The following is a 23983-nucleotide window of genomic DNA, read 5'->3' as shown; positions in this document are numbered from 1 at the left end:
AATTAATATAACCAGTAAACATTAGTTCAGTCATTATTTTTCTTATATTTTGACTATTACATACTTTTAAAAAGTTCCTAATGAAACAGATAAAAAAATTAAAAAAATCTGCAAAATGGCCATCACGCCTATCTTTAATTATTATTTCCTCGTAAGAAGGTATCATTTGCCGAGCACCATTTTCTTGCATTTTGTAGATAAATATATAAGCTTCATGAAATATTACATTTTATTGAAAATAAAACATGATCTTACAAGATTCAAGCCTTTAAAAATATACAAATTTTGCTGAATCGGCACTTTTTCAAAACCATGCAATTTCAACCTGTTAGTAGGGGTATTGAACAATCTCACAACTTTTTGAATTATCATAATTTCCTTTCATTTTAAGTTGTTAGTTACGATATTTGTTATCATTAAGCTGTATTATTTCTATAAAACAAAGAAAAATCAGGTCAAAATACCCTAAAATAGGCTTGAAATGGCCATTTGTCAGTACAGAAATAGACAATTATCGAATGTTTGGCATACACAAATAATGGCTGAATATTTTTTCAAAATATTTTGCACAAATAGTTATTACATATAAGGTATCTAAAATACAAAATATCAGTCTGATTGGAATATTTTGGATTTGGACCATTTTGCATGGTTTTATCACAGACTGGCTCTTAACAATCTTAACTCAATCACCAAATAGTTAAAACACAAAATGTAAACAAGCACACCTTTATTGAGTTCGATAGAGTGCACCCTTCCATAATCCAAAAAATAACTTTAATTTGTCATTTTTTCATAAATATTTTGTTACACATTTACTTTATAAAATAGTTTGTCTTACAAAAACAACATAATCGACAATTTAATGTATGCATATATTGTCGACTGAATCGAAGAAGTTAATGTGATGATTTCCGGTATTTCACGAGTATTTGCACGTACATATGTTTAATTGAAGAATTCATATTTAAGACAATACATAAATACTGCAAATAGTTTAAACATTGCATACTGGTCAATGTTAAAGTTTTATTCACAAAATCGGATAATTGTATTACGAATTTCTTTGTGCAATGAGAAAATATGCCTTAATTTTAACCCAAAAAATCGGATTGTTTGTAATGAAAATAAACACTTTTTTTAAAACAAATATCTTCAGTGTTACACTGAATATGATAGTTGTATATCTGCTTTAGTTATTTAAACCTATACTTTATTTTGTTTTAATCGCTTTATATTAAAAATTGTACTTTAAAATTACTTAGTCGTGATAGGTAAATGAGGGGACCATTGACGGGGACGTTTTTAAACCTGGGTCCCCTAGGGTGTAACACAAACTCCTTAACTAAACCGCTAAACTAGCTCATGGACTACAGTGGCATCGAACCAGTGGGGTAAATACTATTTAAAAAAAGGTACCAGGATTATAATTTGATACGCCCGACCCGCGTTTCGTCTACAAAAGACTTATGAGTGACACTCAGATTAAAAAAGATATAAACCCAAAAAAGTACAAAGTTTAACTGCATTTTGGACCCTAAATTCCACAAAGTTGTGCCAAATACAGCTAAGGTAATATATGCCTCAATAAGAAAAACCTTATTCCTTTCAAAAAATTCATACTTTTGTACACATGAAATTTTGAAAAAAATAATCATACCATTATTATTCATGTAAACACTGAAGTGCTTACTACTGGGCTGGTGATACCCTCGGAAACGATACGTCCACCAGCAGTGCCATCGACCCAGTGGTGTAAATAGTTATCAAAGGTAACAGGCTTAAAATTGAATACGCCAGACGCGCGTTTTGTCTACATAAGACTCATCTGTGACGATCAGATCAAAAACGTTATAAAGCCAAACAATTACAAAGTTGAAGTGCATCGTGGACCAAATATTAAAAAAATGTGTCAACTACAGCTAGTGTAATCTATGCCTGGAATAAGACAAATCTTTAAATTATTAAAGTTGTTTAAATGCGGTAATTATGAAACTAAAAACACACATCTGTATTTTTTTTTTTTAAATTATATGTATTGTAACAAACCTTCCATTTTCACGAATGTGACCTACCGACTATTTACTGAATTTGTAATAACATAAGCAACACGACGGGTTCCATATGTGTAGCAGAATCTGCTTACCCTTCCGGAGCATCTGAGATCACCCACAGTTTTTGTTGCTTAGTTTTTAGTTTTCTATGTTGTGTCTTCTGTACTATTATTTGTCTGTTTGTCTTCTTATTCTTAGCCATGCCGTTGTTAGTTTATTATCAATCTATGAGTTCGACGTTCCCTCTGGTATCTTGCGTCCCTCTTTGGTAAACATTTTAAGGATGTTTTGATTAGGGACTTTTCGTTTTAAATTTTCCCCAAAGATCAGTATTTTTATGATTTTACTTTTTGATATAAGTTCAGACATGTTCCGACAGTCTTTAGTATAAGACTGTGATGAGATAATACACACAAACCACCGAGTACAGGAGTGTTGTTGTTTGTTATATGAAGACTGTGAGGAGATAAATACACACAAAACATCAGGTAAAAGAATACCGTTGTCTGTTATGTGAAGACTGTGATGATATATAAACACAGCACAACAAGTATAAAAATGGTGTTGGCTGTTATGTAAGGACTGTGATGAGATAAATACAAACAACACACCAAGTATAAGATTGTCATGGCCTGTTATGTAAAGACTGTGATGAGATAAATACACACATATCATCACATATAAGAATGGCGTAGCCTGGTATGTTAAGACTGTGATGAGTAAAAGACACACAACACATCAAGTATAAGATTTTCGTGGCTTGTTAGGTAAAGACTGTGATGAGATACATACACACAAAACATCAAATATAAGATTGTCATAACCTGGTATGTAAAGACTGTGATGAGATAAATACACACATCACACCAAGTATAAGATTGTCGTGGCCTGTTATGTGAAGACTGTGATGAGATAAATACACACAACACACCAAGTATAAGCTTGTCGTGGCCTGTTATGTGAAGACTGTGATGAGATAAATACACACAAAACATCAAATATAAGATTGTCATAGCCAGTTATGTAAAGACTGTGATGAAATAAATACACACAAAACATCAAGTATAATAATGTCGTGGCCTGTTATGTGAAGACTGTGGTGCGATAAATACACACAACACACTAAGTATAAAATTGTCGTGGCCTTTTATGAAAAGACTGTGATGAGATAAATACACACAAAACATCAAGTATAATAATGTCGTGGCCTGTTATGTGAAGACAGTGATGAGATAAATACACACAACACACCAAGTGAAAAATGTCGTGGCCTGTTATTTGAAGACTGTGATGAGACAAATACACACAACACACTACGTAAAGAATGTCGTTGCCTGGTTTATGAAAACTGTGATGAGATAAATACACACAACACACCAAGTATAAATAAAGGCAACAGTAGTATACCGCTGTTCAAAACTCATAACTCCATGGACAAAAACAAATCGGGGTAACAAACTAAAACTGAGGGAAACGCAATAAATACAAGAGGAGAACAACGACACTACATTAAAATGTAACACACACAGAAACGGACTAAGCATTAGAAAAAATCCAATGAGAACAACAAACATAACATCAAAACCAAATACATGAATCTGGGATAGACAAGTACCGTGACACGTCTTACAGTAATGTGAATTCACACTCAAAAATAAGAGAAAACAAACGACACAACGGAAACACAACGTTGAAATGTAACGCACACAGAAACGAACTATAATATAACAATGGCCATATTCCTGACTTGGTACAGGACATTTTTAAAGGAAAAATTGTGAGTTGAACCTGGTTTTGTGGCATGCCAAACCTCCCTCTTTTATGGCCATGTGAAATATAACATTAAAATGACAACACAACATGACAGGACTACTGTATAAATAAATAGGAGAACGCAATTGACAAAGAAATACACGAATAAAAGCTAACAAAAGGCAACAAGTTTAAAATTTTAATACGCCAGAAGTGCATGTTATCCACACAAGACTTACTAGTGACGCCCAGATACAAAAGTTTGACAGCCGAAACAAGTACAAAGTTGAACAGCATCGAGGACCAAAAGTTCAGAAAAGTTGTTCCAAAAACGGCCAAGGTCTTCTGTTAGGTACCAGAACATCCCTATTATTTAGAATAATTTATACTTTTGCAAACAGTAAATTTTATAAAATGACTATACGAAAGATATACATGATAAAACTGAAGTATAAACTAATTACAGGAAACAACCGAAATACATTACATAACCCGACAAAATGCAACACAAAAAAATAGACACATCCGAATAAGTCAAAACTTCAACGCCAAGTGACGTCATATTTGAAATTGTAAAAAAAATGACAAAAAAATGACGTCACATTTGAATTTGTAAAACAGATCATCAAAAAATGAAACATGACGTCACATTTGAATAAATAAGATAGAAGTAGGATTGATTTAAGATTATATGTGAAATAAATACTGATATTACATTTAATAACAATGCACATTTCAATACTTATTTAGTAAACTAAGATAGCAATTAACTATATTATATAGCTATGTCCGGTTTGTTTTGAATCTAACTTCAAACGTAAAACATCGAACAGATTATGTATAAGATTGTCGTGTTATGTGAAGACTATGATGAGATAAATACACACATAACATCACATATAAAAATGGCGTGGCCTGGTATGTGAAGACTGTGATGAGATAAATACACACAGCACACCAAGTAAAGAATGTAGTTGCCTGGTATATGAAGACTGTGATGAGACAGATTCTATAAAATGGCATGCATGCAAATAAGAATGAATGCATAAAAACACACAATTTATAGGAACCTGCAACAATGTTATGGACAATCTGACACATTGAAACTATCTACAAAATATGCATGTCTCACTCGCCTTACGATTCCTCACTCTATCCGTCTCAATCAAACATAAAAAAAAAATATCATATAGTTGGGCTCGAGGTAAAAATAAAATCGCCAGTTAGTTGAAACTCATCATTTCATTTAAAAAAAAACGAGATGGTAACCGTCAACATTATTAACGAAAACATTTGAATGTAAAATACAATAAATATAAAAAAGAAGATGTGGTATGATTGCCAATGAGACCAACTATCAACAACAGACCAAAATGATACAGACATTAACAACTATAGGTCATCGTACGGCCTTTAACAATGAGCAAAGCCCATACCGCATAGTCAGCTATAATAGGCCCCGATAAGACAATGTAAAATAATTCAAACGAGAAAACTAACGGCCTTATTTATGTAAAAATATGAACGAAAAACAAATATGTAACACATAAATAAACGACCACCACTGAATTACAGGTTCCTGACTTGGCCAGGCACATACATAAATAATGTGGTGGGGTTAAAAATGTTAGCGGGATCCCAACCCTCCCCCTAACCTGGGAGAGTGGTATAACAGTACACCATAAGAACGAACTATAAAAATCAGTTGAAAAAGGCTTAACTCATCAGATGGACAAGTATGTATTAAGCCTCGAATCACAGGATGTCAATATGAAATGTCGATTATTACATTTTGTTTATGAATATTGATCATGAAGGAGACATGTACGAACAGATGACGCACATGCAACACAAGGAAGATTTCAAATATAAGAAAAACAACATCTGTCAAAAATCATTATTGAACATCAAGTCCTTTTAGAATCGAAGAGACGACATCGTTCAAAAACCGCCATCATTATAGCCAGAGGTTTGCTTTCATACATTCGGGTAAGTGTTCATACATTCTATTATAAACATGTAGTATACAGTCTAATATAATCCCATTGGTGGTCTTGGCTGTTATCTGCTCTTTGGTCGGGTTGTTGTCTCTTTTACACATTCCCCGTTTCCTTTCTCAATTTACCAGTCTAATAGACATTTTCGAAAACTATTCGATATCAACGTATACTCCTATACCTGAATGGATCATCTCATTATGTAAAGAGACCACAGGCTTTTATTGTATATTGTTTTCTTATTGAATTTAAGTTAGTACTGTGCAAAGCTTTTTTGTATTTTTAATGATTTGTTACTTTATAAACTGATAAAATTGAACGGAAATTAAATCAATTCGTGATGCTAGCTCAAACTCCAAAAAAATATAAATGAAATACAGAGAGTTTTATCTGCAACCAATACAATAAAATAAAATAGTTAGGTTATTACCTCAATATGTTTCGACATTTGATACGGCCCTTCTATGTTTGTAGTCATTGTAGGTATCGGATTCGGTGTAAATGTCTGTGTAGACGACTATTCGAAAATGTATAATCTAAATATAAAGGTTACATAACGGTTGCATAGAAGATATGTATCAAGTTGTTGTTACAGAGTTCAATACTTACAATTACAAAATAAATTTCGTCTACAGTAAATGCCTGATTAATCATACCTAATAGTGTTTAAACTGATACTCTACCTTTACACTATTGATCGGAATTTGTATTTGTCATTCTCTGTATGTTAAATTGAATACTTTTTCTTACATTGAACGTTACGAATATCAAATATACTTTTTCTTCTTCTGATAAACGTGTGTAACTAGTCTTGTACATATTTGATAATGATAGAAAAGTCACTCAGTATTCCGAAAGGTGAATCTCCTGGATGCAAAAATTAGATAAACGAATAACAAATTCAACAAAAACAACATACACGCTGTATGTACATTGTGAAAAAATAGGAGTTTCTTGAAGGTTATACATGGTGCTTTGTATAATGACTAAGTCAGGAGCCTCTGGCCTTTGTTCAGTTACGTGAAAAGTTTTCCCCGAGTAACCCGAGTTAATCAAACCGAGGACGACCAGGAGGTTTCAACTCGTGTAACCCATGCATGTTTATCAATATCAAAGCCTTGCAAAAATAACTGCATACACTTTAACTATTCACTTACAGCACCCACTGATTGCCTTAGAGGGGCCCCGCTCTGATCACACTTCAGTAATTCCTTATATCATGTATTTAATCAAAAACAAAATCCCAGAAATAGGGACACGGGCACTCTGTTTCCTTTAAATCCGCCTCTGTATTCACCCCGGTTTCATTTTTTAAAGAATTTGAAAACACGAGTTATTGCCAGCTAACTCTATGTATAGGTTTTCAGTCACGTTTTAAATAAATGCAATTCATCAAATGTTTGAATGTATATTCATACAGTCGTGTAATTATCAACATTTTCTGATTAATTAGCATGTTTAAAACAGAAAGATATGATTAATAGTGCAACACACGGTATTCAAGACAAGAAATCAATTTTTCTTACACTTTTCAAATTCATATGAAGTAAAATATTATGTAAGATAAATCAATATTGTTGACGAAGCAACGCAGTCTGTTTCACATAATTATATGTATATACGTAGGTGTCCCAATAGTGGTTTAAACATATTGTATTTGCAATCGTAGAAAAAATGATTTGAAGCTCGGTATAGGAGCATTAGTGACGTCCTCTCACAATATAATTTCTACACTGGTTCTTAATCAACATATACAGACATCTTGGTAAGAATAAAGTCTAAGATGCATTTTTTTTACATAAGTTGATATTGGATTTGATCTAGCTGTCAGTAACTGCGAGTACTCTTAAATCTGTATTTTGTGTCTTTTTGTTGGTAGGATATACCCGCCCATATCCACTCTCTGTTTGTATTCCTATCTGTATTCATCTGATGAGTTAAGACTTCTTCAATTTGTTAAGTTTGTTCCTATGTTGTACTGTTACACGACTGTCCCAGGTTAGGGGGTAGTTGTGATTTGTGTTTATTGATAAAGAGTGTTGTTTAACTATTGTTTCAAATTACCAATATTGTTTTTTTAATTAATACTCTGTTATTTGTAATAAGTTATATCTTGATTTTTTTAATAAGAATTTAATAATGTAAGGAGCACAATACTTAGAAAATACAAAAAAACTTTTGAGTGTGTTGAATACAAATGCAACCATTTCTTTAAGTCAGTTAAAATTATTGACTGGCATTACATGTAGATGTTTGAACTTTTTATAATTCAGATTTTTTTTATTATTTTTTATTTTATAAAATTCATATAATATCAAAGAAAATATGCTACAATGTTGTTCGCATTGATCATATTACCAATTTCTCTTCTTATGTCAAAAATAATGCAATGTTATTTTTAACTTGTTATCTCAAAGGCCTCACAATAAGATTCTTTTATAAGAATTTGAATATTGTCAGTAGAATAATGCTTTTACTTTGTGTTGTGTTGAATATGAATGCAGTAATTTCTATAATTGAAATAATGAACCACCATTTGATTTCAATACTTTTTTGTACTTCAGGATTGATTGTTTTTCATTCAATAGGTTTAATCCTAGGGAAAAGATCATAAACTTAATGATCACTATGTTCTAAAACAATTTCTCTTGTATCGGAAATAGTGCACCATCAATTGCTTCCAATCATTATAAATGGCTTTCGATAAGTAATTGAGAATAAAATTTGAATAAATGAGGGGAAAATATGCATAAACTGTTGAATAAGAATGTATTTTTTACGTCAGGATGGTTTGAATAATACAAATGAAAGGCATATCGGAAAGCAATGACTGCCAAATCTGTTGCCGCATCAGTTTAGTCATATTAGATTGCCAAAATGTTATTGCTGTATTTGTAATATGGAACCGTATATTTGTACTTTATAGTGACAAGTATAGGAAGTTCTTTTCTGGGAATAGTAAACAGTTATTACATTATGTCGGTTGCGTGATTTTGTTTGTGGCTAAACATCAATTGGCAACTATTGCATTCATGTGCACAACGAGTATATATTTTCGTAAGTTCCATATAAAATATGTTATCGGCAAAGATATACTGTGTATTCATTTACTTTCGTTGATACCAATTTTAGTGGTTTAAGAAAAAGTTGCAAATTCGTGGATATTTAATTTCGTTGTTTTCGCGTCTGCATGCATTCCTTTAAAAAAAACTTACACGAATCCGGTCAGAAGCAGACCTGTCCACGTGTCTATTCTTGGGCAGATTTGTACTCGGGATTGGTCAAAGGTAAACTTTTCTCCAAGTCTGGTCTGGAGAAACCCTATCTGCAGCAGTCCTAAAAAGGTAGACCGAAGGTCTGGTTTTCCAACGATGAAGTTAACAAAACGATATATACGCTAAGCTATAACTATTTAAGCGTATTTTAAAAATATAATTACTAATTGAAATTGTTATAAATTTTGTGTTGTATTTATATGAATAATGCAAATGTTTCAGGACCATGCTGAACTTTTGTTATATGATTGTTGTTGCCTTCAGCATTTATCATGTATCGAGTGCAGGAAGTAAGTTTAACTATTAACAATAGATACTGCATATATATGCATACAAAACGAAAAGTTATGTTCACTGTGAGCAGGTGAAATCCTTTAGCATGTCAAAAGTTAAGTAATTTCAACTGAAGGTGCGTACAAATACATACCCAATGAATAACAAATGTTGTACTGTTACTATTCTGATATTTCTAATTTGAAAAAGGTAACGTAATTATAAACCATGCTGTGTAGGTATTCATCACTCATTAAACGCCAAGTTTAGCTAGCCAAACCACTAGGTTTAACTACATTTTCTTATTGAAATATTCTGTACCAAGTTAGAAATATGACAGCTATTACCTAATAATTATTTTTATGTGTGTTGCGCTGTCGTTTGTTTGTTGGTGCACTTCAGTGTCTAGTTTATGTGTTTCCCTTTATTTTAGTTAGTAACTCGATTTATTTTTTTTTCAATCGATTTTTAACTTTTGAACACTGGTATACTTTATTTAATAACACCGGTTGATTGAAACTCAACCATTTTCGATGGTTCTTCTTTAAACCTACATTTTTAATGCCCTTATCTAAATCATCCGGACTGATTCGCTCCCCTCGAGAACAAGCAATTTTGTGATCTCTAATAATAGTCAGTCGATTAAAATATGCCTAATTTTGTCCTGGGGATCTCAATCAGGTAGCGACTAAAAGGAAGGCATAGCTTGCAGTGATAGCTACTAAGATGGCCCTCCATACATTTGTTGAATGGTTGTTCTGGCTCACCATCAAACTGTTCGACAATATAGCAGTATTTGTAGTCTTGTTATCAATATTCACTGGTATTAAAGAGATAATCGTAACTGCAATTACGATTATCCCAATATGGCGACGGTAGATATAGGTAAAATCTTTACAGTCATTTTTCTTAATTGTAGCATGTTTTTGTCAATAGTTACTCAGCTGCAAGGTTTATCTATACCATTTCATCATATTTGAACCGTAACGGTGCACTGGAATTGTCTAAGCGCTTTGAAAATAGCCGTCGAAAAATTCGGGATGATAATCGTAACTCGGAAAAAAGATAATCGTAATTATGGTATTTAAAAATAAAAAAGATAATCGTAACTGGAAACTGTTTTATTGATATTGACACTAAAAACGTATATCTGATAGCATATTATGAAATTATGGCGATGAATTATTTACGAAACGTCCAGACATTTCTTTTTATGCATATATAATTAATTGTTCTTATGAAAACAGCTACATACTAGTATATTATAAAATTGGAAGGGTGAACAAGCTTCAAGAAATTTGGAAATGGGAAAACACGAACTTTGTTAATATACAGAAATTTATTAAACTAGGTATGCCACAAAATATGTGAATGAGCGATGGAAATTATGATACATGACAATAATTGTCAGGCGACACGCATGTGTCACCTTACATCAGATTTCTGATTAAGACAGTAAACAAAAAATAATTTATCCTGAAGTAAATAGTAAATATTGTTAATATTGTTTAAATTACTTTATTGTAGGTGGTTATATGTGCTATTTCTGCCCCCGGGAAGCCACTGCTGATTTAATTCTAGAACATACCCTATTATGCCATAACGAAGTAGGAAAGACATTTAGTATTCGTAAAAAACCGTTTGACGAGAAATTAGTGGCTACAGTTTTCATGTCACTTCGATCATTTTTCATGGATGATATCACAACTTAAAAGTTATGATGAACAAGGGATAACTTTGAAAAGTGTTTTCCAGTGTCATTTCTTTTATAGCTGACTATGCGGTATGGGCTTTGTTCATTGTTGAAGACGGTACGGTGACCTATATTTGTTAATTTCTGAGTCATGTTGGTCTCTTGTGGAAAGTTGTCTCATTGGCAAACATACCACATCTTTTTATTCATATTAGCTACTTCATGACTGTCACTGAAATTTCAGTATCTCAGATATAAACTATAAACAACACAAATTCAATTTTGAATTATCATAATATGACATCCTTAAAACATTTAATGCTATATAAGACTAGAGAATGTTTGGCCCTAAATGGGATTCTTTGTGTATTATGAAATTAAGTAACGTGGAGTTCATTGACAAAAATGGATTTGTGTTCTTTTATAGTTTGGCCAAAAGCCCGAAAATCAAAAAATAAAATTCATGTAGCTTTAAATTTTCTTACAAGAAATACTTATTCAAAGAATGACTGCAAAGATGAGAATAAAATAACGCATATTCCGCAAAATTAGAAACAAACTTATTAAAAATTCATAAATATTCGGTATATGAAAAGTATGCTGCATACATATGCATGGAAGATATTGTAGAGAAAAATATTGAAGGTACTAAACAAGGAACATTTTTGTATTTGCATACTTGCCATATAATTAGTACTTTTCTATTAAATGAAAACATAAATTAGCCTTTCCTAATTTTCATGCATTTTTCTGAAGCACAAAATATTTGTTTTAAAATCTATAAAAATCTTTGTAATTAAACCAGTTCCGACTGTGATAATCTACATGTTTGGCCCTTTGATGTAATTTATCAATATACATATTTGTGTTTTTTTCCGTCTGTCAAATGCTTCGTAAGACTATAGGTAAGGCTAATAAAAACAAAAAATAAAAGTAACAATAAACAAAAGTAACAAAAAACAAAAGTGACAATAAACAATAGTAACAATAAACTGGTAACTATTCTAGATCCTTAACCATCCACACTGTTTAAAGAAACGTCCTAAAATACATGGGAATTTGATCAAAACATTTTAATTTTTAATCATATATCAGTATAAAATAGAAAAAAGTGAATTCAAAGGAAAAATATGGACGGCTGAATTTATTGATAAGAACTAAATCATCAGCGTATAATAGATATGATATATCATTATCATTTAACTTGGGTGGTTCACATGTTGAGTCAAAAATAGATGGTAAATCATTGATATATAAAGAAAATAATGTAGGGCTTAAAATACACCCTTGTTTTACCCCAACTGAGGAATTAAAAAAATCAGTGATACCTTCCGAGATCTTTACCAAGTACAAAACCTCTTTATACATATCTTTCATTATACTAAAAAAAGGGACCATCTATGTTGTAATAAGACCAATTTGTAAAAGAGGGCATCTCTATTAATAGTATCAAATGCCTTCCTGAAATCAATGAAACAGGCATATATCTTTTTTGACATATGAAAATGTGGTATACGTGACTTTCATTTTGAGCAATGAATTGAAAGGATTGCACTTTTGGAATATGGGATATAGCTAATCCATCCTTTTTCTCATCAATTAGAGATATATAGGTAAATTTATCCTAGATATTAACCTGTAAGTTTCTTCATTTATTTTTATATGCGTTAATGTCATCGTTACATTTTTAACACACAAAATACCATTGAAATGCTGAAAGACACATTTATAATGTTTCAGTTACTATTATCATATAAAGAAAATTACGATTATCAAAGAAGAAAAATACCATAGAGTTACGATTATCATCCCGAATTTTTCAACGGCTATTTTCACAGCTCTTAGACAATTCCAGTGCACCGTTACGATTCAAATATGATGTAATGGTATAGATAAACATTGCAGCTGAGTAACTATTGACAAAAACATGCTACATTTAAGAAAAACGAGTGTAAAGATTTTACCTATATCTACCGTCGCCATATTGGGATAATCGTAATTGCAGTTACTATTATCTCTTTAATACCAGTGAATATTGACACATATGGTGTATTCCGTATTAGTGGGGTGACTGAAAGTTTATTTTACTAAAATTGTCTACACGTGTTATTTAATAAGTAACAATTGCAGGCGTTACGTAAAACCGTTAAAGTTACTTACGTTTGTAATTGTAATTTTTGGTTTTGAAAACTTATTCTATTACTGTGGGTTCATTACTATTCGTTGGATACCAATTTTCGTGGGTTTCGTGGGTACAAGTGAACTACGAATTTAAATGTGCAACGAACTATATATTTTCAATGGCTTTGTGTGCACAGATTGACAAAACCACGAAATCAAATATCTAAGAATATGCAAATTTTCCTCAAACCACGAAATTTGATACCCACCAAAAATAAATGAATCCACAGTATTTAAATGAGTTATTTTAAATTGAATAGACCGTTAGGCCTAGATCACCCTCATGTAGTTTTGTTGGGGGGGATTAAGTTGCGTTTTCTTTAGTTTTCCATGCTGTGTTTTGTGTGTAATTGATTGTCTTGTCTTTTTTTAGGGTTGGCGTTGTCAGTTTGATTTCGATTTATGAGTTTGAATGTGTATATCGCCTCGTTTTTGTTTAGCACATACAATAAGGAATTTATCATATGTGAGAGGTTTTAGATATACAAGTTGTTGTCTCTTTGACATATTTCCCATTTCATTTCCCAATTTTAAGGTTTCTTTAACAGAAAATGACTCGCCTAAGTTATTCTATACATCTTTGAAATAATTAGTATTTCCATTTTTTAAGGATATATATAAACTCATCATAGACAGATATCAGGATTAAAATTTTATATTTACGCCAGACGCGCGTTTCGTCTACAAAAGACTCATCAGTGACGCTCGAATCAAGCATCGTTTAAAAGGCTAAATAAAGTACGAAGTTGAAGAGCATTGAGGACCATAAATTCCTAAAAGTATTGCAAGAAAGAGCCAATGTAATCTATTCCTGAAAGTTTTTGAAAAAATGAATGAGGAATGAGTTTAATTATTTTGTGTTACAAATTCTAAATAACATCAATTCTAAAAAGTTTTATCTATTTATATATGTTCATATTTCGAATGGTCGTCGACTCGATGAGCGTCGATGTAAATGATAATTGCGTCAGAGAGGCAATTTATGTTTCTAAAAGATTTAATTTTCATATTTAATGATTACAAAAAGTAACCAGATGTCTCTTACTATTGTCTTAAGCTAGTCACATCTGTAAAAATGGACACCTTTTTTTTCCATTATGTTTTAACACGGAATAGACATATGTTACATGGTGTAATGTTCTTACATAATGTGTATTAATATTTTTCGCTGTGATGAGTTTTCTTGCGTTTGTATGTTCTGTTTTCCCGTCACGTACCTATTATCATTTTAGCGAAATCATTATTACTGCCATATATGGTGGAGGATTGGCTAACCATTTAACCATGTTTGACCCCTTACAATGTCAGGTACCAAGATAGAATATCAACTACTCCGTTTCTATGTATGTTGGCGTTTGTTTTGGTTGAAGTTTAGTGTTTCTTTTGTTCAGTTGTTTTCGTCTTTTAGTTTTTGGTTCACTCGGTTTAAGTTATTACCTAGATGTTAGCTTGAATGAATTATGACTATTGAACAGCGGTATACTACTGCTTTTTGAATATATTACATTGTATGTGTACATTACAGAACTCACTCGGCAATGTAAGGAATCGAACGGAAAATGCGGAGTTACCACAGATGTAAGATGTAATAGAATGTTTGGTCCTGGATGGGTAGAAATGGGCAAATGCTGTAATTCAAGACCGTGTTGTGTCGAATGTAAGTATACTTGTATAAATCTTAGCTCTGAATTAAAAGGGGAGGTTGAACAGATTTCACCGGCGCATTCTCTGTATACCTGTCTAAAGACAGAATCCTCTAATTCCTCTAATATCCAAGGCATAGATTATCTTAGCCGTATTTGGCACATCTTTTTGGAATTTTGGATCCTCAATGCTCTTTAACTTTGTACTTGTTTGGCTTTATAAATTTTGTGATATGAGAGTCACTGATGAGTCTTATGTAGACAAAACGCGCGTCTGGCGTACTAAACTATAATCCTGGTACCTATGATACCTATATAGATAACCTTAGCAGTTTTTTTGCACACCTTTTGGGAGAATTTGGGTTTTCACTGCTCTTGAACTTTATACTTGTTTGGCTTTCTAACTTTCTTGATCTTATCGTCACTGATGAGTCTTATATAGACGAAATGTGCGTCTGGTGTAACAAATTATAAACCTGAACTATAGAAAAGCCGCAAAAATGCATAATGAGGCGAGGTTAAACTTGTTTTGTGAGATCTCAGTCCTCTCTTATTTTGGATTCGAACTCATGCAACTTACAAAGTTAAAAAGTCTATTTTAACTTAACACTTTTGACTAACAGGTCGAATAGATGATGTTATTAAACCTATTTGACTGCAATCTGCAATTGCAAAATGTGCAGAAAATGAGGTATAACAAAATGGCTGTCAATTATTGATCTAATGACAGGTATACCGAAAATAATTTGGAACGCTGTATCCGGATTTTGATAAGAAGACGTTCATTAAAGGTAAATCGCAGGTATATATTTTCTCAGATTATTTTATACTTTGCCAAAATAAAGATTTCTATGCTTTTTCCAAAAAGATAATAATAATAAGTAGGGGTCACCGTGCTATTTGCAAGCTACTGGTCGTATAAAGTTGCCAATGATTGCTTAGATTGTCCATGAAAAACACAAAAATAAATCTGTGAGATAGGATTGTGAAATAACAGATCAGAAGATGATTTTATGTTTTAAGATAGAAAGACAAAATGGTGTCGCCGAATTTGTTTTCTTGCCATAAGTTAAAAAATATAATATATTATATATAAATTATAAAGTTATCTCCCCTTAAATGGCCATTGAAAAAATGATTCTATAAATACAATCATTTTTTATTAATTAAAAATTTTGAATAATGCAATAATTTACTAAGTTTTCTTCCTATAAATGAATGGTCCGACACATAAATTGCCAATATATCTCCAAAAATTGCAGATTTGTCCATATATCAAGAGCGGATGTGTACTGCGATTTTACAATTCAAGAAAGCTGTATACCATGTATCTAACTTAAAATTAGGTCAATCCTTACACTTTATTGTTTAACATTCAATAGTTATCAAATGTACCAGGATAATAATTTATTACGCCAAATGCGCGTTTCGTCAAAATAAGACGATGTGGTATAACTGCCAATAAGACAACTCTCAGCAAGAGAAAAATATCAAATTGAGAATGGAATGGAGGAATGGATGATTTGCATTCATATTGCTAGAGAAAAGAACATGATCGTGTATTGTTTTATTGTTTATCTATAATAATAAACATATGACTTTAAAATATATTTAATTGCAGTTCAATGTGGAGAAATTCCGCAGATTCCAAACGGAAAAGTGACAAAAACTGGTACATCTATTGGTTCTACCGCAAATTTTTCATGCGACACTGGGTATGGCTTACGTGGGAACCAGTCAACCACATGCACTGGAGATGGATGGGGTTACCTTCCAATATGTGTTGGTACGGACCTTAATCAATGTGATATTTATGTATAGGGTTATATACTAAGTTTTGTAATATAACTACATTCCAATTTGTTTTGGTACGGACATCATTTACTGAAATGTTTATACATAGGGTTGTCTCATTACTACTTTTTGTCACAATTAACCTAAATCTTGTTTAAAAACTGGTTCAATTGATCCAAGAACCACTCTGTTGAAATTCTTCCAAGAAAAAAGATAAACTTGCAAACATAGAAACAGTCCTAAAAAATGACTTTGAATAACATGAATCTAGATATTCAATGACAAGATTTCAAGTGCGGATGTGTTATGCGATTTTACAATTCAAGAAAGCGGTATACAATGTATCTAACTTAAAATCAGGCAAGCCGTAAAATGTATTGTTTAACATTCAATAGTTATCAAAGTTACCAGGATAATAATTCATTACGCCAAATGCGCGTTTCGACAAAATAAGACGATGTGGTATAACTTCCAATAAGAAAACTCTCAAGAGACAAGTATCCAATTGAGAATGGAATGAAGGCATTGATGATTTGCAAAGATAAAACTGGAGAAAAGGTCATGACCGTGTATTGTTTTGGTGTTTTTCTATAATAATAAACAAATAACTTTAAGCTATATATTGCAGTTCGATGTGAAGACATTCCACAGTTTCCAAACGGAAATGTGACAAAAACTGGTACATCTATTGGTTCTACAGCAATTTTTTCATGTTCCATTGGGTATGAGTTACGTGGCAGACAGTCAATCACATGCACTGGCCATGGATGGAGTCACTACCCTCCAATTTGTTATGGTATGGACATCATTAACTAAGATGTGTATACTTAAAGTTGTAATATTACTACATTCCAATATGTTATGGTACGGACATCATTCACTGTGATCTTTATATCTAGGGTTGTAATATTAATAAATTCAAATATGTTATTGTACGGACATCATTAACTAAGATGTATATAATTACGGTTAGAATATTACTACATTCAAATATGTAATGGTACGGACATCATAACATGAGATGTATATATATAGGGTTCATATTTTTTTTTTTTTTTTTTTTTATCTTTTTCTAACATTCATCAATTCTTTATTGCACTCTTTGCTGTTTAAACAAATTACAGTGTACAGCATTCCATCAAGTATCCCTTTTACATACAATTATTCCTGAATATCCAGGGAGAATATACCTTTAAACTTATTTTATTTTATACATTGTCATTTTAATACAATTCTATTTTCTATAGTTACTTTATAAATAGTCGAAGTATCATATAAATTTTTATCGAGGTAAAGATGTCACAGAGGGTGTGTCGTGAAATTTGCGGAGAAAAGTCCGTTAACTTAAGAAGTTAATAAAACTATCGTGTTTAACTGGTTTTCATTGACATTTCTACACAACATACACGTATCTGTAAATTCCAAATATACAAAACGAAGTTTAAAATAGTATATCTTTTATCTGTTTGTGTTTTTCAGAAAACACAATCCCGCATAGTAAAGTTGCTTACATATTATTTGTAAAAAAAAAGACGACATCAAGTAACTTTAAAAAAACAATAATACTTGATATCTTTGTTTTTACAGCTTGTCCAGATAGTACTGTTCACTTTAAACGATCAACGTACAAATTTCGATGCGGAAGTACTGACACCTGGATTCAAGCAGAGGTATACTTCTTTATGCATGATAACAAAACGCATTGGTGGTCTCAAAAGTAATATGCTTGTGTACTAATGAAGGTTGATGAATGTTTCACAACTGTGACAATTTATATTGGTTTGTGTATCCCTAAAACACGAATTATTTGATAAAAAGAAAAGTGTAGTCTGCAGAGGAATCTTTTCGATTACTGTAATATTTCTTGTTTTAGATTGTTACCTTGTGAACTAGCACTTTACATCTCCGAAAAAGCGTATGAGGTTAGACAAATTTAGTGCTTATAGTGTATCAACTATACATTAAAATTTTATCAAAATAGGGATGAATTGTACTCCACGTTTTCGTTTTGTACTAAAGCTAGTACGAAGAAAAATAAATCTAAAATACAGACAGCAAAAAAAGTCCATCCCAGTTCTTTGTGTGATCTTTTATATATTATGCTGTTCTCCTGATTCTCAATAACTACCATTTCAAAAAGATAGGCGAATCCCCTTCATCCAAGTGATCATAACATTATAAATACTAGTGGTACTACCTTTTTTTTTAATTGTAGGCTGACTGTAATTGGCAAGGTGGCAATCTGACAAGTATTGAAACTGAGGAAGAAAACAATTATCTAAAATATGTAGCTAAATTGATATCAGGTAACGACTTTTGTTATACTTGAAGCGATCAATTTAAGACTTTGTTGTATATACGTAGTATTAAGTTTCTATGCATTTTTTTATTATCCATTATGTATACCAAGACGGGACAACCCGCATCTTATGATTCCCAGGTACACCTATTGACTTATATTGTTGTTACACAAGGGATTCCTCGGTACACTTATTGACTTATATTGTTGTTACACCAGGGATTCCCCGGTACACCTATTGACTAATATTGTTGTTCAACAGAGATTCCCCGGTATACATATTGACTTATATTGTTGTTACACCAGGGATTCCCCGGTACACCTATTGACTTATATTGTTGTTACGCCAGGGATTCCCCGGTACACCTATTGACTTATAGTGTTGTTACACCAGGGATTCCCTGGTACACCTATTGACTTATATTGTTGTTACCCCAGGGTTTCTTCAGTACATCTAGTGGCTTAAATTGATAATATACCAGGGATTCCCCTGTACATCTAGTGGCTTAGATTGATAATTTACCAGGAATTGTCCGTTAATCAAGAGGCTTAGATTGATAATATACCAGGGATTCCCAGGTACACCTAGTGGCTTAGATTGATAATACACCAGGGAATCATCGGTACACCTATTGACTTAGAATGTTGTTACACCAGGGATTCTCTGGTACACCTACAGACGTATAGTGGTGTTACACCAGACGGGACAACCTCCTTGTATTGATTCCCCGGAACATCTACTGACTTAGATTATTGTTACACCAGAAATTCCCCTGCACAACTAGTAACTCAGACCGTTGTTATTCCAAGCTTGATAATTCCTCGGTACACCTGCTGACTTAGATTGATGTTACATCAGGGATTCCCCGGTACATCTATTGACTTAGATTGTTGTAAGACCAGACGGGACAACATTCTTATATTGATTCCCCGGTACACCTATTGACTTAAGACTTTTGTTACACCATACATTCCCGGGTACACCTACTGACTATGTTTATTGTAACATCAGAAAATCCCCGCTTCACTTGATGACTCAGGTTTGTGTTACAACAGGGATTCCCTAAAAACCTATTGACTAATACTATAGTTACATCAAGGTTTCCCCGGTAGACCTATTGACTTAAATTGATGCTACACCATGAAATTCCCGCTTCACTTTTTGACTTAGGTTTCTGTTACACCAGGGATTCCCAGGAACATTTTTTCATTTACATTTTTGTTACAACAGGGATTCCCCGGTTCACCGATTGACTAATAATATTATTATATCAAGGTTTCCTTGGAACATTTATTGACTTAGATTGTTGCTACACTAGAAATTCCCCGATACACCTATCAACTTAAATCGTTGTTACACCGGGGATTCCCCCATCACACATATTGACTTACATTGTTGTTACACCAGGAATTCCTCGGTACAGCTTCTGACATACATTGGTGTTACACCATAGATTCCCCGGTACAAATACTGACTTAGATTGTTGTAACACTAGGTAATCCCCGCTTTAGCTTTTTACATGTTTTAGAAGGGTTTTCGTACTCCATGAATTCCGTGGTATACCTATTGACTTAGGTTTGTGGTACACCAGGAATTATCCGGCACACCTATTGCATTGAAGTGTTGTTACACCAAAGATTATCCGGTACACCTATTAACCAAGATTAAAATAAGATGATTTAATTGATCCGTATGCATTTATATACATGATCCGTTAATGAATTAAATGTATTGATGATTATTTATAACTTTCCATTATATTATATTGGAACAGTATGCAGTGTGTGATGTGAAAGTTCTATCATATTTGTGTATTTCTAAGGATATACATATATATCAATTTATGTTTTACTAATGTTCAGGTTATTGGTGGATAGGCCTATCGGATATAAAGACTGAAGGATTATTTCAGTGGACTTCGAGTCAACAACTAACATTTACTGATTGGAGTCAAGGTCCACCCATACAACCAGATGATAAAAGTAGTACTGGTTTTGAATCTAATGCGGACTGTGTTCTATTAAATCCATCGTTTTCATATCAATGGACTGATGATGTATGCCACTCAGTTGATCCAAAAGCAATTTGTGAAATTTGGTCAGTATTTTCTTTTTGAAATAAGATATCATCTTTTAAGTTTTAGCTTTCTGTAAAGGGCTTGGATTGATACAATTCTTTAACAACACCATACATATAGTTGATAATACAATTGAATCTTTGAATTTGTCACATTTACGCCAGGCTGCCTAGCAATCTGACCATCTAAACTTTAGTAGTACAGATGCCACGATTGTATACTTAATCATACATTGGTAATAGAAATAGAAAATAGAAAATAGAAGGATATGAGGTAAATATACATTGGACAAAATCGCAAACAAGCCATAGAAAAAGAAAACAATATCAGGGCTTTTGATTCTGTTCTTCATCTTAACAGTTGATTAAGGGTTTCCAACAATGAACGAAGCAATCATGCTCTACAACAAGATTAAGACAATATCTAGCATCGACTTTAGAAAGACTCTTTCTGTCTGTTAATGTCGAAAACAATTCTGACAAAGGGTTATTATATTTGATATTTATTTCGGAATAGGAAACGCTTTACAAATGTATGTCCTCCTGGAATATAGTTAAACAATTATAGTGTGGGTTTGCCACTTTAGAGCACCTGAGATCACACCTAGTTTTTGGTGGGATTGGTATTGTTTATTCTTTAGTTTTATATGTTGTGTCATCTGTACTATTGTTTGTATGTTTGTCCTTTTCATTTTAAACCATGGCGTAGTCAGTTTATTTTTGATTTATGAGTTTGACTGTCCCTCTGGTTTCTTTCGACCCTCTTTTAGACCTTCAATCAATCTGGTATTGATTGACAGAACGGTTCAGTTTAATACTCATTTTTGACACAATGAACATCAGATTCACAGTTTCAAAGTAAAATTGTACTACTTGATAATTACCTTAGTAAATTAAACTAAATCTGTGATAGAAAGCATAAATATGTTATTATAAACGCATCAGTTTAAAGACAGCTTCCGCACTAGAAACTTTCTTACAAAAAGCATTAAAAACAGCATGATTTAAATTGAAAAATGAGACCATTAACATGAATTTTATTTTTCTTGGTCGTCAATTTGATCTAATTTTCGTCGTTTTTCCATGAATACACATATTTCTATATCTATAAACAAATTAATAGTTTATTATAAGATAAAAGTGAACTTGTTTATTTATATTTGTTTTAGTTCTTACTTTTGCATTCATAAAATGCTCAGATGTAAGTTTATATTTTGTCTTTTTCAGATAACAGTAGAAGTCATTGATTGAGAACAATACAATCAGTATTTTAGAGCATTTACTTGGTCATTGTGCTAAGAGTTAATTAAACAATTTGCAAAGACTATGTCGTATAACTTTATATTTACTGCATACCGTTTGTTGCCACGTCCTATACCTTCTTACAACAACTCGTCTTCGGGACATGGGAAATGATTTATAGTTTGAGTTTTTATCATTTACGAAAATAATCATAATAAATAAACACATCATAGATATCTTTACTTTCAACGTAAACGATCTCGGGAGTTTTCATAGTTTACATGTTACAGTAACTAAGAGTGATTTTCAAACCTCTCAACTATACACTTGGTGTTTGTTAATACTTTTTAATTTGACTGCAACCAAACAGATTGGAATGCAAACATGTTGTCAAGTATTTGTTAGTTGTTACGAAAAGTATACTGTCTAAAGCTTTCTGATTTTGAGTTGAAGTATGACGCAGCTTGTTAGTCTGTTGTATACCTAATGAAAACAGACACTGACGACGCCTACATGGCAATGTAACAATAATAAAAAAATATATATTGTTACATTGGAGACTAATTGCCGGAATTCAGTGTTAGGTTAGGAACTGATTAATTACGAGTGTAACAATGATAAGTGAGTCTACGGCTACCTAGTTTAAGTTTAATACATGTAAATCTAGGGTACATTGAAGTGCATAATTAATATGTAACGATAACGCAATGTAACCGTAGACTCAAATGTTATTTTTCAGTCGTAATTTATCGCATCCTTGTCAACCATGTATACCGACAATAAGTCTCAGATGTAATAATAATTGTAGTAGTATATTTCCATGTAACCATAGCCAGTGTCATTAAAATAAGATAGGAATACGGAGTAAATGTACCTATGACAGTATTAGTATTAATACATGGTAAAACCCAAATATTGAACGTTTTCATTGTTGTCCTTCATCTTCAAGTCACCATGATGCATTCAACAATGATAAATATTTCTAAATAACTTGATGTAAGTTCAAATTGACCCTCCGCATTTGTTTGAGCAGAATTCATGGTTAAATATCATACAATGAAATTAAGAATAGAAATGGGGAGTGTGTCAAAGAGACAAAAACCTGACCATAGAAAAAACATCAGCAGAAGGTCACCAACAAGTTTCTTTCCTATTTTTATGACTGTTTGTTGATACTTTTAAATTTCACCAAATAAGGAATGAATTGATATTTGTTTGCTTTACGATTTGTATATTTTTTGTCAAACGACGTTGGTCAAGGGATTTAGTGTTTCATCTGTCCATTATACATGTAAAGTCCTACTATTTAGTTTAAACATTTATTTACAGTGGATTGGGAAACAACTTATTGCAACTAATATTAATCCCTTTTACTTTGTGGTTGCGAGTGCTGCCTTTTAGTGGAATTAGTCTTCCTTTTTTTTAATCTACAAGGGTGTCTTAATCTTTAAAGTGTAAGATATATTGCTCTCTCTTAAAACGGGTCAGCCGTTTATCGTCCCCTTATCTTCGTTTCTCAAGACCATACCTGCAAATTATGTCAATGGAGAGCCGGAACGGGGATCGAACCAGGAACCTTTGTGTAAGTAGTCAGATACACTAACCACTACACCACGAATCCTCCTGCGTTATAGTTAGAGTTCTTGGGATTTTGTTTATTGATGCGTTTTAAATAAACCAAGGGGTTCTGATGTGAATACGGT

General features: G+C 32.4%; 1 protein-coding gene across 3 annotated transcripts; it reads left to right on the top strand.

Moving 5' to 3' along the window:
• Positions 1–5672: 5672 nt before the first annotated feature.
• On the top strand, positions 5673–22363 carry LOC139502571 (brevican core protein-like). Of its 3 annotated transcripts, none has more exons than XM_071292073.1 (9): positions 5673–5795; positions 9301–9368; positions 14751–14882; positions 16490–16654; positions 17291–17458; positions 18250–18332; positions 18878–18968; positions 20825–21059; positions 22266–22363. In XM_071292073.1, coding segments are annotated over exons 2-9 (939 nt in total). In that variant the 5' UTR covers positions 5673–5795; positions 9301–9304; the 3' UTR covers positions 22267–22363. The 3 variants fall into 3 exon arrangements, with proteins under 3 accessions (XP_071148174.1, XP_071148176.1, XP_071148175.1); XM_071292074.1 differs by lacking the exon at positions 5673–5795 and adding an exon at positions 7429–7568; XM_071292075.1 differs by lacking the exon at positions 16490–16654.
• Positions 22364–23983: the final 1620 nt, after the last annotated feature.

This window comes from Mytilus edulis, chromosome 14 (genome assembly GCF_963676685.1).
Source record: "Mytilus edulis chromosome 14, xbMytEdul2.2, whole genome shotgun sequence".
Lineage (NCBI taxonomy): Eukaryota > Metazoa > Mollusca > Bivalvia > Mytilida > Mytilidae > Mytilus > Mytilus edulis.
This window is presented reverse-complemented; position numbering and strand designations above follow the sequence as displayed.

Bases quoted from the DNA above. Each gene is read 5' to 3' on its own strand.
- LOC139502571 (XM_071292073.1), top strand. From the start codon at position 9,305: ATGCTGAACTTTTGTTATATGATTGTTGTTGCCTTCAGCATTTATCAT. The intron at 9,369-14,750 runs GTAAGTTTAACT...TGTACATTACAG, and splicing joins TCATGTATCGAGTGCAGGAA to AACTCACTCGGCAATGTAAG. The intron at 18,969-20,824 runs GTAACGACTTTT...ACTAATGTTCAG, and splicing joins TGTAGCTAAATTGATATCAG to GTTATTGGTGGATAGGCCTA.